Source organism: Diorhabda sublineata, chromosome 10 (genome assembly GCF_026230105.1).
Source record: "Diorhabda sublineata isolate icDioSubl1.1 chromosome 10, icDioSubl1.1, whole genome shotgun sequence".
Lineage (NCBI taxonomy): Eukaryota > Metazoa > Arthropoda > Insecta > Coleoptera > Chrysomelidae > Diorhabda > Diorhabda sublineata.
The window spans coordinates 8,391,364-8,407,259 of record NC_079483.1 but is presented as its reverse complement, the minus strand read 5'-3'; the positions used below and the strand labels follow the sequence as shown (position 1 = coordinate 8,407,259).

At 29.6% G+C, this 15,896-nt stretch overlaps 3 protein-coding genes across 4 annotated transcripts; 2 read left to right on the top strand and 1 right to left on the bottom strand.

The window, feature by feature from the left end:
* Positions 1-858: 858 nt before the first annotated feature.
* LOC130449421 (peptidyl-tRNA hydrolase ICT1, mitochondrial) lies at positions 859-2,452 on the top strand. Its single transcript, XM_056787226.1, has 3 exons — positions 859-1,079; positions 1,131-1,319; positions 1,370-2,452. Exons 1-3 carry the CDS (start codon positions 927-929, stop codon positions 1,625-1,627), a joined length of 600 nt encoding a protein of 199 aa, XP_056643204.1. The 5' UTR covers positions 859-926; the 3' UTR covers positions 1,628-2,452.
* Positions 2,453-2,664: 212 nt separating this feature from the next.
* Positions 2,665-11,657, bottom strand: LOC130449420 (putative RNA-binding protein Luc7-like 2). The gene is made up of 6 exons (XM_056787225.1): positions 11,427-11,657; positions 11,190-11,284; positions 7,024-7,122; positions 5,392-5,823; positions 5,110-5,339; positions 2,665-3,008 (listed from the first exon to the last, which is right to left on the bottom strand). The coding sequence occupies exons 1-6, from the start codon at positions 11,485-11,487 to the stop codon at positions 2,930-2,932; spliced, it is 996 nt and encodes a 331-aa protein (XP_056643203.1). The 5' UTR covers positions 11,488-11,657; the 3' UTR covers positions 2,665-2,929.
* On the top strand, positions 11,649-15,534 carry LOC130449418 (ribosome biogenesis regulatory protein homolog). Of its 2 annotated transcripts, none has more exons than XM_056787223.1 (4): positions 11,649-12,054; positions 12,117-12,606; positions 12,669-12,925; positions 15,006-15,534. In XM_056787223.1, the coding sequence occupies exons 1-4, from the start codon at positions 11,918-11,920 to the stop codon at positions 15,133-15,135; spliced, it is 1,014 nt and encodes a 337-aa protein (XP_056643201.1). In that variant the 5' UTR covers positions 11,649-11,917; the 3' UTR covers positions 15,136-15,534. The 2 variants fall into 2 exon arrangements, with proteins under 2 accessions (XP_056643201.1, XP_056643202.1); XM_056787224.1 differs by having other exon boundaries at positions 11,865-12,054; positions 15,009-15,408.
* Positions 15,535-15,896: the final 362 nt, after the last annotated feature.

Below are 15,896 nucleotides of genomic sequence, written 5' to 3'. Positions count from 1 at the left end.
ATAACAGTTTTTTATTTCCATAATTTTTCACCTTAATGCTATCAGGAGAAATTTATTTCCCATATTACCTATTATTTAGACAAAAAAACCTATCCCTCTAGGTAAATTTTAACGTGGAACATTTTGAAAAAACTACAATTTTATGGAAAAATTATTCAAAAACAAGTTGTTCCACTAAATAACTACAATTATTTAAAATAAATAAGCCCACCTCTAATATCAGTTATATAATTAAACAATAAATGCAAAATATTAACAGATGTTCTACATTGTTGTCATATTATATTGTTTGTCCCAATTATTGTTATAAAAAAATCATGCAATCGAGAATATAACCTAAAATTTTGAATAATTCATACTATTTGATCACCAACATTAACATATAAAGTAATATTTCAAAGAGTATCAATTACTTACAATTTTTATACAAAAAAATTCGTTCTCACTAAAAATGATTCAGGATAAAAATATATATAATTATTATACTCGTATATTACAACAAACATTTTCTAAAACATCTATAAAAACTAATTATATCCTACACAGTAATTAATTATTGAATAAAAATTGGAAGATACGAAAACAAGAAATTGTGTGCATTAACCTGATTTTCATAATAAATTTGACAACATTAGATATTTGTTACACGACTACAGACATTTAAAAAGTAATTTCCCCTGATATACGATCGATTATTTCATTCAATTTTTATACAATTATTAGCTATAATTGTTATTAGAAATATCAAAATTGGAAACCTAATGTGAAATAATTTTTTATCTACCGTTTTATAGATTCTATAAGAAAAAAACAGGTTAATAATTTAATTTTGTATCCCATCTCTAGTATGCTAACATTTCTAAAAATCAGAAGAAGAAACTATTTACTGACATAACCTTAAATTATAACTATTTAAAGTTAAAAAAATGAACGTTTTCAAAAGAACTAGTATCGAATTTGTAAAATGTTTGAATCAGACTACAAAAAGTTATACAAACAGACCAATAGTTACGTATAATAGTGCTATATCCCTTAAGAATCTGTATCCGAATAGTAGTTTGAAAATAACGACACCCAAGGTATATTATTTACGTAATAAAATAAATAATTTTGATGTTATTAATTTGTAGATACCAGATCAAAACACAAATGGATTTACTGGGTTTATTCCAATGGAGGAATTACAAATAACATTCAGTAGAAGTTCAGGTCCGGGTGGTCAAAATGTAAATAAAGTTAACACTAAAGTTGATATAAGATTCCATTTAAAATCGGCGAAATGGTTAAATGAAGAAGAAAAACAAAAAATGTTCGAGACGGTATGTGTTCTAAACTTTTTTATGTTTCTACTAAATGAAGTGAATTTCAGTTCGGTCAAAGGTTAACACAAGACGGTTACTTAATATTCAGATCAGATTTAACAAGATCCCAACAACTAAATGTAGCGGATTGCCTCGAAAAAATTAGAAAAGCGGTAAGAAGTGCAGTGGAAGTTAAACAGGAACCTAGTCCAGAAAGTCAAGAACGTGCTAGAAGAAGGCTGGAAAGAGCTTCTAAAGAGAGATTGTTGCTCAAAAGACAAAGGTCTCAAATTAAACAGGACAGAAGAGATACAATCGAAATGTAGTTATGATGATAATTAAAAAATGAATAATCATGTAATTTTGAAAGATTTTGTTTTTTTATTAAATTTATCAGTATTAATTAGTATTTGTTATATAATAACAACTTATATATTTTTACATTTTTTAAAGTGGAATATAGTTATACGAGGAATGTTCAAAAAGTAACAGACATTTTCTAGGGATATTTGTGTAAATATTCAAAATGGCGTCATGCAAGATAGATAGATAGAAATTACTAATACACCTCGTAATATATTATTTTGCATTTTTTTTATAGTCGAGGGGATTATGAACAATAGTGGTATTTTTTACAATTTGCTGAATATTAAGTATGATAGGCACTAAACGCAATTATGTAAAAAGTAAATTTTAGTTTATATAAAATTATACAATAACCTTTTGATTTAGAAAACTTATTTTTTACTATAGAATGAAATTAAGTCTCTTATAGATGCAATGGCTTGTTGAAACTGTCACGGCAGGCCATTGTGTAGTGTTGGCTTATAGTACAGGAATTTTAGATAAAAAACCACTGCAAGTGGAAAAAATTACAGAGTTTATCCAGAATTTCATGCTCATTCAGAAAATCACAAAATTATAAAAATGGGACGTTGTCAAAACTTGATTTTCAGACAATTTCCTTTGACCAGTTTTAATGTAGAGTTTGCATATAAGAGAGGTAGAAACAAATTTGGTCAAAAAGGAACGTAATTTTAACCCCTGCAATACTATATGTATATATTTCATTCAATAATTACATTTTTTTTAAATATTTTATTCATTAAATTCACTTACCTTTAAATAAACTAATTCTTATTGCTAAATTACTCAGTTTATGAAATTATTTAAAAAGCAAACACCCGTAATTGAAATTTAAGCACGTTCACTGCCATACATTTATTATAAACTCCTGTGGGTTTTTTCGTAGATTTACCATCACTCCTAACATTTCTACGGCTAAACTGATTTGTTTTCAACAGCGATAGACGCTGCATTTGTTCCGTTGAAGGATGTAGTTATAAAATTAAAAAAAAACTCGTTTTAACTTGTAAATATTTTTATTTGATTCACCAGAATTGATATAAACGAAAATTGCGTGAAAGTTTTAATGTGAAAGTTTTAATCGAAAAATGTCCTACCATTGAATTTATTCCAACACACAATTTGTACAATCAAAGATTCTAGTGATGTTCGACATAAAGGGGAAAATGATTTATAAACTTAATTCACGTAATTAATACCTAAAATATTTTTTATTTTTCTCAATCAAAAACTTATTATGAATCAAAACTACATTAACGCCCTTAATCCCTATCCCTTTTTTTATCACCCGAACTGGAATGACGGGAATGAGATCTACGATCACGGTCCCTACTTCTTGACCTGCAATCATAAAAAAATTATCAATAATGAAGTGAAATAATAAAAAAAAACTAAATAAAATAGGGAAAGTATCAAATGTTTTTGTTGACTTAATGAAAGCTTTTGACACTTTTGAGACCAGAGAAAGTCTACAAGTATTAGACAAACTAATAAACAACTTTTCGATGATAATGACACAATTTAAGTATATGACAAACTTTATCAGATATTAATTAAGGGATAAAACTCCATAAAATCATCAGATATATACACCTAACCACAATTTTTGTGTTAAATTTTAATTCAACGTGTAACTAATCCAATTGGAGAACTTATTTATATAATACATCAAAAGGAGAGACTAATTTCACTGAATTTTTCATAAATGAGTCCATATAATACAGAATAGTGGAAAAAAGCATGATAACAATTCTGTAATAAATAAATGACGATAAATATAGGAGACAAATGAACTACTGATTACTGAGAGAAATAAAATATGGGAATATAGCAAAGAAAATAAAGAATATAATGATGTGGCCAAATATAGAGAAAAGAAAGACATAAAATTTTTCATTTATTATCTTTATCGGAAACAATATACAGGGTTAACCAAGAAAAACTCAAATTTAAGCGGATAAAGGAAATAGAAAAAAAGAAAACTAAAAACAGGACTATATAGAAAAAATAAGCGAGCAAAGAGTACAAAACTGTTTAAACTGTTTAAAGCTTCAATGCAAAGGGATAAGAAATATCAATGAGGACCCTAGTAACTATAACGAGTAGAATTATATAGTGAAAAAAATAACAGAAATTTATAGAAAAAATAATCAAATAACGGACATTGAATAACCCCAAAAAGCAGTTGTGAAACTTTGAAACCCAACAAGGGGTGTTTGAAAAATAGTGTAACAAAAAATTAATAAGAACATGTCTATAGCAATTAAAAGACAATGAATACAAATGAACTACCAAATACTGAGAGAAATATAAGGGAAATCATAAAAAAAGGTTCAACTATACATTGGGATGAAAAAAAGCACGAAATCGTTGTTTTGAAGTTACATTAAAACACAAAAGACAACAGAAAGCAAAGTAGACCTAGATTTAAGAAGCGAAAGAAAAAAAAAGATTTGAGACCAATAAAAAACAAAAATCTATTACTACACAGAAAATAAGTGAGAAAACTTTTCCAATTTTCTAGATATTGATCTTTTCCTAGCATTTGGTTCATTTGAACTAATCACTTAATTTATATAATTTTCCATATAGCAATCCTTTCCTAGTATTAGGTTCATTTGAGTCAGACAGTGTAATTGTGACTATTGGTGTACTGGTAATGTAAATAGTGTGTTCAGTATGAATGTACTAACGGTTCCAAAAATTCCAACTTACATCCAATTTGTTTACATGATTTTTCATACAGTGATCTTTTCCTGGCAATTGGTTCATTTGAACTACTTCCTTCCACTTTGTTTAGACAGTGGTCCTCCTCTAGCATTTGGTTCATTTGAACTACTCACTTAATACCAATGAAATTTATATATCTTTATTTTTGTGGGTATAACAGTCATTTTTGGAGGGTTAGCTGTTCATTTGAAACCCTTTTATGTTATGCAACTTGACAAGGAGTGTTTCAAGGGGCATGTTCACTATATTTTCATAGATATGTTGACAAGTCACAAAATTATGGAAAGAAAAATCGAAATTAAAGTGGATGAAAGAAGTATGAGGTAGATTTGAGGACGATACGAAATAAAACAAGATTGTATGGCAGTAAAATAAGCAAGTAAATATTGAAGTGACACCAGTAGAAAGTATTTAATGTCGTTCAACCTCACATATGGCATTTAACCACCTTATTTACATACAGGGAGCACTATTTTTATCAAAATCTTCATAGACAAGTGCATATTTTGATCTAATTACTCCAAAACATCAATAGAAACATTTAAAACCCTAGAAAATGAACTAGAACTAGAATATTCCGAATGTTTAATGCTGTAAAATAATCATAATACCAATTTAGGGGGATTAATTAACAAGATAGAAAGTAGTAGTTAATCGCAAAGTGATAAATCAAAGACGGAAGAGGAATATTGTTAAATTTGTATATAATTACCTAGATCTATATCGACTACCCCTGCTTTCATCTTTATCTTTACGATCTCTATCGTCTTTTCTGTCCTTTCTATCTTTCGATCTTGATCTATGTCTCTTGGATCTCCTGTCCAATTCTCTACCTCCAACGTAATGTTCCCTGTACCGTCTCTCGTATCTGTCTTCCCTTTCATCGCGATCTCGGTCTCTACCGGCTTTCTTCTTTTCTTCTTTCCTTTTATCGGCGTTTTTCTGAAACGAATTCCATTTGAAAATGGGGGGAAAAATAATTTCTAATACTTACCTCCAATTCCATCAGCTTTTCTCTAATTTTGATGAAACCGAGATGGAGTTTTCCGCCGAAATGATCTGCCAATCTTCTATCGTTATCGTGTATACCCAAATAAGCTGAACAAACTTCGCACACTCTCAATTTCTGTTGTTGATAACTGCTGGCAGGCATCGAATTTCGATATTCCTGTTCGGCGTCCAATTTTTTCTTTCTCAATTCGTCGACTTCTTCCATGAGCTTCATGCTCTCTTCCACGAAACCCTCTTCACCCAACTGTTCGGCTTTAGCCAATTTCTGACCGATCTGTTCGGCCAATTCGTGCACGCTGTTTGCTTTTACGGCCACTTCGGCGGACAGTTCTTCTTGGGTTTCGGCTAAACGTTGTTTAGCCGCCTCCGTTCTTCTATCACAGTCACCGATGAAGGCTTGCAAATGTTCCATTGCCTAAATGACCATAAGAAAAAAACAATTATTACATAAATTTCTCAATTAACATTATACATAATCGTTTCGGATATAAAAATACGAGGTTTGGTCAAAAAAATATGATGAAAATCTAATCTTAACACTTATTTTTAACATTAGGGGGTCTAAACGTCCTAGTCCCCCCTTCAATGAGACGTTGGACTTCAACTGCTGGATATGAAGAAACAAAGAAAACAAAACTGTTCATGTAAGGCTGCATTAGGAACCAAGGGGTAGAAGAAAGCGAGATGGACCCAAATAACAAAGATAATTAGAAAAGGATTCGAGAATTATGAGGATAAATAATTAAAAAGGAATCTGAAAAGATAATAAGTGAGTAAATCATTAAATAATGCTTATAAAACAACCCCAAAAAGATGTTTATAATTTTTAACCCCACAAGGAGGTGTTGGGTCACTGTATTTACACATATAAGAGGCACTATTTTCACTAAATATTCATAGATATGTTTATATATTGAAGAATTGTGTAACAAGAACATTTCTACAATAAATAAAAGACTAAATACAGGTGACAAATGAACTACCAACGATTGGAATAAATAAATGGTGAAGATATAGTAGAAAAAAAAAACAAAGAATAAATTATTTTAATATAACAGGGAATACAAAGTAGACCTAAATTTAAGGAGCCGAAAGAATAGGAATATTCAAGAGTGATAAAAACCAAAAACAGGACAGTACAGATCAAATAAGTGGGCACTTTCCATACAATGACCCTTTTCCAGCATTTGGTTCATTTGAACTACTCACATTCACTTTGCATGATTTTTAATATAGTGATCTTATAGCATTTGGTTCAATTGAACTAATCAATTTCAATTTTGGAAACAATCTAATGATTTTAAGTTACCAAAGTTTAAAAATAGATCTCAAAAAAAATTTTTTCAAAATTCAGCAGATAAGTAGAACTTCTGTTATGTTGCTGATTGTTTTAAGGTGGCAGAATGTGTGCAGTTGAAATGAAGACTTATGAAAACGGATAGTTTCGAAGGGGTAGAATATATGTACGGTTGCCTATTCAATATATTCAGGTAGAATTGTAGCCAATTTTCAGGTTTCACGACTATTTCGTTAGAGAAATTTGTAAATAATTGTCGATTTAGAATATTTTTCATCGTAATTTTGATCTAACCTCTTATTATTAAGATTCACTTACGTCTAAGTCATAGAAGTAATCTCTGCTCTGCTGCGCCTTTTCGAAATCCGCCCTTAGCGCCAAATCGTGAATTTTTGGACACTCACCCAAATCCATTCGCTGACGAAAACCATCATTAGATAAATTAATCAAAACACAATAAAAAATATATAAAAAGAAAATTTTTCGACATGTAGTTCGAAGACTAATTTCAATAAGAAATTTCAAAATGTAAATTTGAGCCAAGTGATACAGTGCCCCCTTCCTCCACCCCATCAAATGTCCACGTGTAAATGAAATTCAACGATGAATAAATTTATTATAAATTAACAAGATACCTGTCACTGTGTATTCAATTGATTATATAAAAAATTTATCGAAACATATAATCTAACATCCAATAATTTGGCACACGTGTTTTAAAACGAAACTAAAAAATTATTAAACATAATCCTACTACCATTAGAAAACAATAAATTCTAAAAAAAATTTTCTATAAAATATAGGGATATAAAAAAAATCTTAAAGCAACTTGATGAGGTGAGCTCCCTTCTACTGCCCCTGAAAACAGAAGTTCTCTTATTCGTAATCCTTTAAAACGCGCCTTTGACAATGCTCCACAACGAGGCTGTCCGAAGAGCATTAGACGCGAGAAGATAAGACAACCTCCAGATGGGGATGTCGTGAGGGGATCTTATTCCAACTTATGTTGAACTGACTGAACTCGGCATATCCTGCCAAGGACTTCATTCCTAATTTCCTTCAGAGAGGATATGGGGTTGTAATCCAAAGATCCTACTGTAGATGTATACAGAGATATGGGGTACTAGAATTAATCTGAATACAAAGACTGGCTGGCATATATGTAACCGGGGCCATGAAATCATACCCAACAGCTGCACTAGAAGTGATTCTAAATCCCCCACCTCTCCACATAGTAATTGAAAGCGCGACAAAAAATGTTTCCTATACTGATCCTTTCCTAGCATTTGGTGCATTTGAACTTCTCACATCTATTTCATTTACATAATTTTTCATAAGGTGATCCTTTCCTATCATTTGGTTCATTTGAACTTCTCACATTCACTTGGTTCGCATGATTTTCCATACAGTGATCCTTTCCTAGAATTTGGTTCATTTGAACTATTCACATCTAGTTTGTTTGCATGATTTTCCACATCTCGATCCTTTTTATATATAGTAATTTTTCTTTCAATTCCTTAAAATTTGTAGTTCAAAAAAAGTCATGTCGATAAAAATTTTGAATCAAACAACACCGAAGGAAAAAATATTTTCAGGATAAATTTGGTGTTGTGGAAGGAGACTTCTATTGTTAGAAAGTATTTTTTTTTATAATTTGTTGTGATTCTGATTCATAAATTAACAAATTTTCAACCTTTTCATGTTGTAATAGTGAAATAGTCACTGGGTTGTTTGTGTTTTAGATACCATTAAATGTTTTGTTATCTTTTTTATACATTTTTGAAAATCACACGATATCTTAGGTTATGGTACTTTAATTTTTAAATTTATCTGTAAAAATAAATACTCCAGTTTATTATTGTTATGTGGCATAAAATTTTTTCTTGTATTGCATAAAAGTTTCCAAAAGTGAATTTTAATTTTGGCTTCTATTATTGTCAGTATATCCTGCATCCTTGCTGTTTATTTATTTATTATTTCTTGTAACAACCTTTGCTTTTGCACCATTTCTTAGAGGTTCCTCACAACATACCGAAACTTCACAGTGAAATGGTTAATTTTTTGCTATAAATGGTACAAAATTTTTTTATAAAGGAAAATGAAAGAGATGAAATTTTCATAGAAATATTTTCAAATTTTGCTACCCATCAAATGAAAAATAAAAGCAATCAGTACGAATAATATATAAACGAGAAACTTACAAACATGGTAAATTCCACTGGAAAATAAAATGGAGGATACGAAAATAGCGGTTATTGGAATGATTGGTTTTTCCTAAATAATTGATTACCGCCAAGAAGTATATCAATAACAAATATTTCTATTTAATTGGATTTAAATTATATATGGACAATAATTCCAAGTATACATTGAAAGAACATTGAAAGAAGACCAATAAGAAGTGTTTCCCTAAATTTTACACTTAAATCCGTATTATCCTAAGAAGTATGGGTAAAATTTGATATTTAAACACCAAAACACAAAGAAAACATTAAAATTTATGTTTATTTATCAAATGATACTTCTTGGTGGTAAATTTTGGACTGCGAGAAACTTTCAATAGACTTTATATGTAATAAATATTTATAATACTCACTAAAAACAAATCTGTTTGCAGAAATTCTTTTTTTAATGCAATTTATGTAATAATACTCACTAATTATCCAGCGCTCATTAGAATTTGTTCGTTTTGTATGTAGTACAACACATGCAAAATTAACTCAGATCCCCCACTAAAGTATTAAAATTTAGGTCAAGTGTCCTAATCCAATGCAATGAAATAACAACAAACAGATTTGTGGAAACTGAAGCTTGAACTCTAGGAACTGCTAGATGAACAAATTAAAAACATTTAAGATGTAGGAAATACCTCTAATGGTAAAACATCATCTACAGAACAAATTTCCTATGAATATCTTGAGGAAAATGTAATGTGAAGAGAGGATTGGGCCTATCGATGAGGGATAAAAATAAAAATGGGAATAACAAGTAGAAAATTCCATAAATAATAAAAAACATAAGAAGGCTGATATATTGAAAGGATTAATGATGCTTGATATCATAAAATGGATAAGAATAAGGCTCTACTGATGACAAATGTATTACTAATTGGGTTAAAGGGTGAAAAACATTAATTTGTAGGCTTCAGAAACGATTAGAACAAAAAAAAAGGAAAAAGAGAAAAAAAATGTTACAAACAGATAAAAAATGGCAGAAGCACAACAGAGGAACCACATAGAAGATGGAATAATCACAAAGAATGGTTTAATAGATGATAATTGGGTCACGAGGTGAAAACATGACACAAGACATCATTTGTAGGTTTCTAAATCAAATGGAGCAAAAAAATGGAGAAAACAGAGAAGAAAATGTTATAAAAGGTGAAGAATGAAAGAACCATGGTGGAAAAGCACATAACATGGTTAAATAGAGGATAATTGGGTCAAAAGGTGAAAAAATTGACAAGACACTCAGTTTGTAGGCTACTGAAATGAATTGAACAAAACAAAAGGTAAGAAAAGAAAATGTTATAAAAGATAAAAAATGAGAATACCATGATTGAGAAACCATTCGGAAGGGTTGAATGGTAAATTGAACCAAACAAAAGGGAAAAATAGAGAAGAAAATGTTATAAAAGATGAAGGATGAAAGAACCATTGTGGAAAACCACATACCATCATCAAATAGAGGATAATTGGATCAAAAGGTGGAAACTTTGACACAAGATTTTCTGTTGAGAAGCTTCTGAAACACAGTAAAAACAGATGATAGTTTATGGAGCGTCAACTTTTTATAACAAGAAAATTTCAATATATATATATATATATATATATATATATATATATATATATACAAGAACCTTGGTTGAATAGTAGAATAATTATTGAAACCGTTTTAAAAGAATGAGGATTTTTTATAAATAAAAAACTATAGGTACTACGTGGGGGACCTATAATACTTTATATTAATTCATTTTTCTTGAAATACTTACCAATACTAGAGAAACTGCTAGATAATTAAACTTTCACTACATTTTTTAACTTTACCATACCTTACTCACGGCAACGTATTAAATTTATATAAGAAATTAATAGGAATCGATGTTAGACAAAAAAAAATGAAAAAAAAGCAACAAACTGAAATTGTGAAGCAATTCCCTTTAATTCCTTCTTATTTTCGAATAATTCAATTCAAATCATTATTTAAACCGAAAATAACATATTTCGTCGACAATTTCCCTATTTAAATCAAAAATATTAACATATACCTAGTGTATTTAAATTTTTATACGTACGTTATAGTACTTACATACAAAATCAAACACCTAATCCTCATCTTATTATAGATAATTGAAGTTTCTGAAAACACAGTGCCACATTAGTTTAACCGAATAAAATGAGAAGCAAAACGGTACAATTTGAGACATTATTCAGTGCGAATTATCATTATTTTTTAAAATATAACCAACATCAAAATTCACTTACTGTTGACGATAATATCTCGTGGGGACAGCAGCTGAGTAAAAAAGACTTGCACACTCTGGTGTCGTTGAACTTTACGTGGAATTTGTTGTTTTCTCCTGGAAATAAACAAACGAATTTACCTGTTCCTATATAAAACATATGTATTTAATAAGATAAAACTAAATCTAGATTTTAATTATATTCAATATGTTGATTTAAATTCTATTTATGACTATGTAATTATTGATTTGAACTAACCATTTCTTCCTGTACCCATTAGTTGATCTAGCATAGCCCTCATTTGATCGTGGGCCGTCATCGTGTAGATTTTTCTTGATTTTGAAGGAGCCACTATATTTTAAACAAACTATACTATATTTTAAATATAAATGGGGCAATTAAACTACTTTCCACGATTACAAAATGGCGATTAATTGATAATTCGAAAAATGTAACACGCAAGACGTGTGTCGCACGATTACTTACAATGCTGCCAACTATTATGAAATATGTATTTTCGGTGATTTTTTTTAAACAGTATGATATCTATCAATTATAAATAGAATTATAAAATTATTAGGTTTGTTAAATTAAATAATTTTCCATAATTAATTATTAATGTTTAATTTTTTGTTTATGTCATATTGACTTTGAGTAAATAGAGCAGGGATTTTTTTTTCGCCATGTTGTACACTCACGTGTAGCTTGTATCGTTGGTGTTAGGTTATGTATTGTTTTCTGAAGACAACATGGATGAATTAATAAATTCAATTTCACCATCAGAAAAATATAAACCTATAACTGTAAATAAACTCATAGATCTTAATTATGATTTAGGAACTCTTTTAGCGGAAGATACAAACGATTTTGATACGAATTGTTTGAGGTATGTATAAAAATAAAGTATATTTAGTATAGGATTAAGGATAATTTTTTTTGTATTTCTAGTCGAAACAAGAACGATTACTTGTTGAATCTTGCTAGGGATAACACGCAATTGTTATTAAATCAAGTTTGGGGCTTACCTACGGAACGTGTTGAGGAAGCTATTGTTGTTAGATTACCAGTACAGAAAACGCTACTTCCGCGTATGAAACCGATCCCAAAACCGAGACCTTTAACTAAATGGGAACAATTTGCAAAAGTCAAAGGAATACAGAAAAAGAAAAAAGCAAAATTATCATGGGACGAGCAGCTTAAGAAGTGGGTACCGCTGTATGGTTTCAAGAAATCACAAGCGGAAAAAGAGAAAAATTGGGTACTAGAAGTTCCTGAAAATGCCGATCCCATGGAAGATCAATTCGAAAAGAAAAATTTTGCCAAAGGAGAGCGTGTCGCTAAAAACGAACTCCAAAGACTTAGAAACATCGCTAAGGCTAAAAAAGTTCAAGTACCAAGGGTCGGTATCACTAATTCGGAAGTATCTACTGCAAAAGATGTAAGTTTAATACATTATATATTAGTATGTCGTGAATTTTTAATTATAATTTGTTGTTCTAGTTACAAGCTGCTGTAACGGTGGCAAAAGCATCAACAGCAAGTTTGGGTAAATTCCAGAAAGATTTACCCAAAGAAAAAGAAGCCAAAGGTATATCGGCGATACTACCGGGAGCTTCGAGGAAAAGGAAGCAACCACCGGTTTCAGGTGATACGGAAAAAAAAGAAAATCTAGCGATAGTCGATTCGATTCTCAATAAGAGACCCAAATTGAACATCGAAAAAGCTGTAGCTCGGCATATAAGTAACGATCAAGTAGGGTAAGTTTGAAATAACATATTTTAAATAAAAAATTCATAGTTTAAACTCAATAAGATTGTCAGTAACTGATTTAACAAATGTAGACACAGCAAATAATTTTAAGTTAATATTTTTGAATTTTTAGTATATAAATCTATATTTTTCATGTCCATTCTCAACGTTGTGCCCCTTCTTAGGTCCCCTTTCAACTTACCATCCTAAATTAATAAGGATGGAAAAGTTTAGCATTAGGCTGGTTTTTCACACAAGCAATTTTATCTATAATAGCTAGGTGATAAATATAAGTCAGAAATGTACCTTATCTGACCTCACATCATCAACTAATCACTCTAAAATATCCAGGAGCATATGAAAGTTTATGTTTTTTCCCAATTTCATCCCACACATGTTCGATTCTAACCAAAGAAGTGACTTGATTCGAGGTTCATTGTTAACGTAGTGGAATCAAATTTAGAATATTTCAAAATTTGTTGTCAATTCGTTACAGCAAAATTAATTTTGTTGCTGCAGTTATTTAAAAAAATGTCGACTTATAATGAATTATGTATTGTCACATGAATTTCCAGTATAAAGAGTAAAAAAAATAATTGCAAATTAGATGCTAGCCTTTCAAATAACGGGAATGATGAAAAATTTTAAAAAATTGTGGCATCAGCTACAAAACAATAGAGAAAACAATGGAAAGGTAGATATGGTTACTAAACCATATAGTAACAGTGTTTTTATAGCATAGCGACCCTTCTGATGGTTTCTAGGACCCGTTTGAATAAAAAAAAAATTAAATATATGACATACTTGCCAATGTAGTGGAGGATAAACCCTTCACAGGACCTGGACCATTTCGGGGCATCAGCTACAGAGGAATAGAGAAAACAAAGGAAAAGAATATATATATATATATATATATTCTTTTCCTTTGTTATATATATATATATATATATATATATATATATATATATATATATATATATATATATATAGATAGATAGATAGAATAGAGAAAACAAAGGAAAAGAATATATATATATATATATATATATATATATATATATATATAGGGGAAAACCAGTTACTGGAACAATCTACAAGGGTTGAGACTGGCAGCTGGAACTATACCATATCCTGAATTTTCTAAAGGGAGCTGGATAGATCGGACGTAAATACTCAGTATTGTTATTTACAAAGGCAAAAAGGGGTAAAATAGATCAATTGGGTTATTTAACACTATAATCGCAACATATGTACATGCTAACCAATCACTTTGTTTTACTTAATACTCAATGTAGGAATCAATGCTGTGAGTTAATATGTATATATGACTAAGTTTATTTGTGATTTGGGGATTGTTTTGATTGAAAATTATTTGTGAAAGTGTAAAGCCAATCCACGGATTCTCACAAGTACACACATGGATTATTTAATGAAACAATTAGAAGATTGATTGGAACGCGATAGGAGGAGAGATTTAAAGACTAAATACTGTTGCAAATGATGCGTGGTACAAATTTTTTTGTAGTGATTTGAACCAAGAAGATTGTCTCCTTTTGCTATACCCTAAAAGCACCGAAAAGTTTCATAACATTTGAAAGATTCAGTTTATTTTTATTCTTTCGTAGTCTAGAAACAGGAAACCCCACAAAAAGCTTCTAGGTAGTTTAAGGAAGGTTAACAATAGAAAGTTGTGGTATTTATTGAATATTTTGGATATCAATTCTTGGTATACTTCTTTTTTCTTAAGACTTAGTCTTGTTTCTTCTACTATTTGACATCTTGAGAAATAAACATCCAGCTTTCATGCTACCTTTCAGGAGGTCTCTAATGAGAATCTTATCGATTCATTTATCAAGGAGGATCAGATTTTTTACTGTTCATCTAAATCTGTTTCTACTTTGTTTTCATATGCTATAACTTTATTTATAGATAAATGAGGGGCAATTATTTAACATCCTGTAAGAAATTTTTAAAACTCAATTTCAATATGAAAATACTTTATATTAAATGGTATATTAGTTATTGTCGATATTATTGAATTTGTCGTATGGTGGTAACGATTTTTGATTTTGTTTTTAATTTTTTTAGTAGTTCTCATCAAGATAGACCACGATCTAGCAAAAAATCTAATAACGTTAAGGGTAATTCGAAGAAACCAAAAGGCAAAGGGGGACAGAGAAAGGGTGGTAAAAACGCGGGTGGTAGGAAGAGGCGTTGAAATAATTTTAGTTTTATGTAAATATAGAGTAAGGGTCTAACTGTAATATTAATGTAATATACCCAGTTTAGGTCGTTTGTATAAATTTGAATTGTATTAGTTAAGGATACAATTTTGAATTTATCTCGAAATAAAAATAATTCGTTTCCTTGGTTTGTTGGTAGGATTTACCAATTTGAAACTTTAAGGAACAATATTATAAATTATTTTAATTTTTCAAATGTAGTTTTATTTCATACAAAAAACCTTGAGTACGGAAAACAATTTCTCGGAAATATACGTCCTGTTATAATTATTAAAACATTTATTGTTCTAAATATGAAAAAAAAACTGTTATTTGATATAAAATTCATCTTTTACAAGCTTATTACAATAAAAAAATGTTTAATATACAAGAAACGCATTTTTTATTCTGTCTTAAAAGCTTATTACTTGGTATTGAGTTGTTTTATCAATCAGAATCGAATTTCAGTTATTTAAAAACGTTTTTTCATGACTAATCATTTCATTGCAAATTTAATATATAAATTGCATATACAGGGTGTCGTAATGAAGCGAAGGAAAAATAACTTCAAACATAAGATATTATAACTATAAAAATAATTAGTTAATTTCTTTACATGCTTTTTATCTTATTCAAATGGGGATTATTGTTTATTTATCGGTTTTATCCACTAGAAATAATTCTTTTAAAAAGAAATGGTGATTGCGACATTAAATTATTTAGTGATTTTTTAATTGTGTACGCCACTGGTTTATCA

Coding starts and splice junctions, on each gene's coding strand:
- LOC130449418 (XM_056787223.1), top strand. CDS start 11,918: ATGGATGAATTAATAAATTCAATTTCACCATCAGAAAAATATAAACCT. Junction 12,055..12,116: donor TTTGATACGAATTGTTTGAG/GTATGTATAAAA, acceptor TTGTATTTCTAG/TCGAAACAAGAACGATTACT. Junction 12,926..15,005: donor ATAAGTAACGATCAAGTAGG/GTAAGTTTGAAA, acceptor TAATTTTTTTAG/TAGTTCTCATCAAGATAGAC.
- LOC130449421 (XM_056787226.1), top strand. CDS start 927: ATGAACGTTTTCAAAAGAACTAGTATCGAATTTGTAAAATGTTTGAAT. Junction 1,080..1,130: donor TGAAAATAACGACACCCAAG/GTATATTATTTA, acceptor ATTAATTTGTAG/ATACCAGATCAAAACACAAA. Junction 1,320..1,369: donor AACAAAAAATGTTCGAGACG/GTATGTGTTCTA, acceptor AGTGAATTTCAG/TTCGGTCAAAGGTTAACACA.
- LOC130449420 (XM_056787225.1), bottom strand. CDS start 11,487: ATGACGGCCCACGATCAAATGAGGGCTATGCTAGATCAACTAATGGGT. Junction 7,123..11,189: donor ACGAGATATTATCGTCAACA/GTAAGTGAATTT, acceptor GGTTTTCGTCAG/CGAATGGATTTGGGTGAGTG. Junction 3,009..5,109: donor GGTAGTCGATATAGATCTAG/GTAATTATATAC, acceptor TTATGATTGCAG/GTCAAGAAGTAGGGACCGTG.